Raw genomic sequence first — 5,809 nt, forward strand, 5'->3', positions numbered from 1 at the left:
GCGCGGGGGCGGGCGCCTCGGGGGGCGGGCGGCACGCGCGGGTTCGCCAGCTGCGTTGGGTGTGTTACCCATTATCTCCGATTACAGCTCCGCTTCCTCAGAGGTGCGCAGAGAGGTCTGCCCGCCGAAGCCGCTCCGCAAGCAAGCGGGAAACCCAGGGCCTCCACTTCTCGGCTGATTGTTTTCTCCCCGGAGCCTCATCCCCATCAAGCCAGCTCCGCTTCGGTAGATGTTAGTTCCACACAATTTCCAAACCTGTTCCTCCAAAGAGGAACTGATTTGTTTAGAAATGTGTTGAAAATAAATGCGGAAGACCAATTTTGTGAAGAAATCATCTTATCCACTGGAAAAATGTTTATGGCTCGTTTACAATAAGCAGATATCAGATCAAGTAATCAAAGACATTAATTTTTTCTGATTTGACAATGAAATACTTTTTTGACCAAGTATTTTACCGTGCCATTGACCTGGGGAGTTTTCTGAGTACAGGTCAGAATTGAACACTGTTAATGTGACTCTCCCAGCGCCCAGCCTGCTTGCCAGCAGAAGCACGACTGTCTCCCAGCAGGGAACTCAGCTCCGTACTGAAGTTGTCAGGGCAAGCACAGGAAAAGAGATAAGATAGGACAAGGCATTCTGCAGATTCTGGGGACGTCTGGAGACACCCCAAAATTTACACTGGACACTTCAAGGACTCTGCTCGGAGACGCAAGACTGCCAGAAACGTTTGACCACGGATGTTTATTGAGATCTTCCCACCTGATGTCCTGTGCCTCCTCTCCGTCCCTATAAAAGACACACTTGTCTTTGTTCCCTCCTTCCCCAACAAGGGCACATGGTCTTATCCCGCTCTCTGCCTGCGCCCAGGCACAATAAATTCCAGGCCATGTTGCTTTTACACAAGCCTGGTGGTCTCTGCTGGTTTCCCCCTTCCCCTGTATGTTAGATGTTACAGTTCAGTGTGTACAAGTTGAGCACGCACGCTTTTCTGTTTTATAGTAAACTCAATCATGCTTTATAGTTAGCTTATATTTACTCAGACGAGACAGTGCACCAAAACTCTACATTTCCAGACCCTGTTTTCTAATACAGTAGTTTCTATCTGTGAAGCAGTCATAGCAATTGGTAATGGCAAAAACCAAAAAGCATATTGAACTAGATGGAGCTTCACTGTAGCTGAACCACGTGGAAGTCATAGTAAGACACTGATTTGTAATCTATGGAAACACTAGGTTACTACCGCAGTGCAACTTTACAATGGAAAGATCAAAAGCGTTACACATACTGTGCAAACCAATTATCCTCTACGTAAACCACGTGCACTACCACAGGCCATAAACATGGATTACTATTTTAGCAAGATAGAAGCTCCTATGTATCTCCATGTTTAGAGAGAAGTCTGGGCGGTTTCCATCATTATTAAATTATCAGCTTTCACTGTGCCATAGGAGACGTCTGCCATTTCCTCTTCTTTTAGTTTCTTATAAGAAATATCCGTATCTTCATCTTCATCTAGAGGATCTTGCTTGTGCAGTATTTCACTTCCATACATTTTATATACTAAAACAAAAATCCCTGCTTCTGCAGACTGGAAAAGGGCATAGAGCAAGGGAAACATGTACATGCTTCCTATGAGGCGTGGTGGGAAAGCCAGTTTTAGGATGGCAGTGCAGAGCTGCACGTTCTGACTGCCCGTCTCCAGGCACACAGTCCGCTTGCAGTTGGGAGGGAGGTGGAAAAGAGTAGCCAGGCCATAGCCTGAGGCATAGCCTGCCAAAGGCATAAAAATGGCAACCATGTAAACAGCTGCAGGGATACTTGCCAGCAGTTCAGGTCCTAACATTGTGCCGGTCAGTATGAAAAGGACCACCAGTGTCACTAGCAGAGACCACAGGGAAACCTAGTAGTAGAGAATGGATAGACAAGCCATCAGCAATGAGACTGTCAAAGCTGACCCTAGCCTCTTAAAAGAAGGTACCCATCTAGTCTGACCCCCCCCTACAAAATGAGATCTTCCATCTACTTCCAGAGAGGGCTGGGTAGCTCCTCAGGAGGCATCCATAACCGTGTCAGACAGTGTTTCTGTTTGGAGGCCTGTGCTCAGGTCAAGTGACAATTTGCTTCTGTATCTTCTGACCGTTTCCTTGTTCAGGCCTCCAAGAGCAGCGTAAGACCAGTCCACTTTTGAAGAACTGCACTTTGAAAGTTTATAAAGCAGTTACTGGGGCGGGTTACTCTTCTCCAGGTACACTGCCCCAGCCTCTCACCCTTATCACATGATTTGTTTCAGTGTCCTGACTGTTCTGATTTTACATTCAGTTTGTGATTGGATCTCTTAAAACAGCAGATAAAATTAAGCCCGGGTAAAAATACCCTAGGTGTGGTGTATTAACGGAGTAGATAGTGGACATTTATGCTGAAGAGATATCATGTGTCAGTGTGAAATTAATTCCCATTGTACATATGAAATGAAAAGCTATTAAAATGTATAATAAAAATTAACCTACTGTGTGACATTTTTAAGCTTAAAATATATCTCAAATGATTGTTACCAGGCTGAAATAATTTATATTTTGAAAGAGAAAAAAGTAAATGTAAGAGTTGAGGAATTGTTTATAATTTTGCAACTCCTCTCTTTTTCATTTGTTGAGAAGAAACCTCTTATGTGTAAGTCTCCGTGGTGCTGAGAAATCACTAGAGTAAGTGGGCTTAGATGTGTGGCTACTGACCATATAAAATGTGTCGTCTTGACATTCTGACTGGTAACATTTCATTGATTCAAATAAAACAGGCTCAATGAATCATAAGGTGAAACCTAAAAATTCCTCTCTCCTATTTCCCTTCAGAAGGGCAGTTAAGTCATGTTTTATTATGGGTGGAGTGGGTGAAAATGGAGATCCAGAGAGAAAACCTGCTTCTGCTTCTCTAGATACTTGGGAGGGAACATTTTTGGAGTCTGTGAAATGGCCATGTACTTTATGCACTTAAAAAATTAGAATTTTATACTGATATAGTTACTATGTAAGGTTCACTTATTACACATGAACAATTACTAGTCAAAACTTGTACTTATATGAAGTTGCAAAGTACATCACGTTGAAAGCATTGACAAGACATCTGGTTCTTCATTTTGAAGATAATGACTCCAAAGTTCCAAGCTGTTTTAAATAATTTGAGAACTGAGGTTGAATGTTCATTTTAAAGTGCTTGTAAAAGTGTAACTAACTATTGTATAAACCATATCTTAATAGTGTGCTAATTAAAGAATAGAGATAGGGTCACCTTAAATGCAAGGGAGCCAATCTTGTTGGACTACTATTTAAATGTATTTCTCATTTTTTGTGTTTCTTCTGTGTAAATACCTCTTCAATTGACTGTTTTTTAGAATTCTTAAAGTAAATGTCATTGCACTCATGATTCAACATTATCTGTGGGTATATTTAAATACATATTTACATAGTCACATATACTTATTACATTCACACACATTGTGGGACAGAATTTTTTATTCAAGGGTAGATTTATGTATAGAAAAGAACCTATTTTTCATATTCATAAACTTGGCTCCTCCATTTAATCAGATTAAAAAATAAATTAATATAAGTAAAACAGAAAAGATTATGTCTTAAATCTACATAACTGAAACACTGGAATGGCTCTCTGTGTCATTTATCTAAAGGAACTTGCCTCTGCATTTTACAGTAATTGTGTATGTTATTGGACCAACTTCCTAAAGTGGCACCCTGTTCATGGTTTACTCTTGCACCATTTATGAGGTTTCAAAAAAGTTTAACTTACAGATACTTGATTTTTTTCTCCACTCAACTATTACAAAATCTCTACTGCTACAAAAAACGTTTTTTTAAAAAATAAAACAATATTGAAATATTGTTTGAAATAATAGAAATCCCTTATCATTTCACTATTTTTAGAAATCATATAAGATATGAAATAAAGGAAAAAAGAAACAGAAAAATCTAGTAATGACAACATAATCTACATCATCCAGGACCCAATTTTATTTTATGCTTCCAAGCCAATATTTTGTGGCTTCTATTGCCACGCTATAGCTTTTCATTTACTTTTAATCTTACTAGTGTCAACTTTTCATTCTAATGAATGGAACAGGCTTGGGGTGTAGCTCACTAGTAGTGCGCTTGCCTAGCAATCCCCAGCCTGCAAACAAAACAAAGAAAACATTTTTAAAGGAGCGTACTGCAGTATTTCTCAGAATTAAAATTCCACTTTTGAAAATATAGTAATGCGTTTCTAAAATACTGCAGAAATTCTATTAGAATAATTTTTTAATCTATTTTGATTTCTGGTAATACACAGTGGAAAACGTTACTGTTGGATGACACTGTCATCTCCCTTACTCCTGACCTGTTTCCTCCCCAGAACACTGACAGATGGCTAATGCTGTTTTTAATTAAGCTACATCACAATTAGAGTTATCCTTCTAGGAATTTCAAAAGGTAGAAATTATCTTTGTGGCATAAGCTTAAAATTCGCCCATGGAAGTACTGCTAAGTCCTTTTCTTCCTTTACCTTCAAGCATTTCAGGCCAAGGCAGCAACCAAGGACCTCTAGGTGACACGGAGGGAAGGGGTCTTTACCTTCACGATGTAGTCGGCCACACGGTTGTATTTGTAGCGGATGAAGACGCCCAGCCCGATGGGGATGAGGGTGCTGCAGAGGGTCAGGGTCACTGCCCCCAGGGGAAGTAACTGCACCAGAGGGGTGTTGATCCAGGCCCGGCTGTAGATCCACAGGCACAGGGGCATCAAGACCAGGGCCAGAAGTGTGGAGGAGATGGTCATGATGATGCTGCAGAAAAGAACGAGCAGAGTCAGGACAGGCTTGGAGCCCAAGAGCCGGCAGACCTTCTCCTCCAGGTTGGGTACCAGGGAGCCTGAGAGTCCTCCGGCTTGCAGCCTGGATTCAGTCTACTTCATCACAAGGAGTGCCAAGAAAGCAGAGCCCATGTCCAACGGGAAATGAGCCAGAGGCAAAAGCAACAAAAACTCAGGGCTGCTGCCCTGAGCTGTCTAAAGCCGAGAGAGTCTGGACGATTCGGAAGACAGGCAGCATGTCTCTTCCTGGTAATCTTCTCAAGAGCCTTGCAGTGTTGGACGTGGAAGAGCTACTGGATGCTACTTGTTGGATTAAACTCAATTATGTGGCACTCTCTATGAGATTACTTTCTGCATCGGGCCAACAGCCCTAATTTGCTTTTCCGTTTCCGGCGAGTCCTAGCTTCAGAATTCTGCCCCTCTTTTTGTCGGTCTGCGGCCCCAGGCCAGCGCCCACAGCCAGCCCGCCCCGCGCGAGGGCCGACGCGGCGAGAGCCCCGCCGTGGGTGCGTCGCAGCCCTCCCGTTGCAGGCGGCCCCCCGCCGCGCCCTGCTTCCCGACTGCCGAGGCCGGCGCTCACCTCTCCGCGCCTCAGCCCCGGCCTGCGCGGCCGCCCTGCTGCGCCGGGCGCCTACCTGAGGTTCATGTCGCCGTCCACCAGCAGGGCCATGAGGTTGGAGAGGTTCCCGCCGGGGCAGCAGCCGCACAGGAGCACGGCCAGCGAGGCCACCTCGTCCAGCCTGAGCGCGAGCGCCAGCAGGAAGGCCAGCAGCGGCAGCAAGCCGAACTGGCAGAGCGCGGCCAGCAGCGCGCCCAGCGGGCGGCGGACGTGCGCCCCGAAGCGGCTCGCGTCCACCGTGCAGCCCAGGCCCAGCATGGTGATGCACAGGGCGGCGCCCACCAGCACGCTCAGCCCGTGGCTCAGCGGCGACTCCCAGAAGGCGAGCGCGCGGGGC

General features: G+C 44.8%; 1 protein-coding gene across 1 annotated transcript; it reads right to left on the reverse strand.

Annotated features, from left to right (window-relative positions):
* Nucleotides 1-342: 342 nt before the first annotated feature.
* Slc10a4 (solute carrier family 10, member 4) lies at nt 343-5,809 on the reverse strand (the record flags this gene model as incomplete). Its single annotated transcript, XM_005392971.2, is given in 3 exon segments — nt 343-1,900; nt 4,617-4,827; nt 5,489-5,809. Coding segments are annotated over 3 exon segments (1,045 nt in total), but the record flags the coding sequence as incomplete, so codon positions are not given.

This window comes from Chinchilla lanigera, unplaced genomic scaffold, assembly GCF_000276665.1.
Source record: "Chinchilla lanigera isolate Chin_1 unplaced genomic scaffold, ChiLan1.0 scaffold00046, whole genome shotgun sequence".
Classification (NCBI taxonomy): domain Eukaryota; kingdom Metazoa; phylum Chordata; class Mammalia; order Rodentia; family Chinchillidae; genus Chinchilla; species Chinchilla lanigera.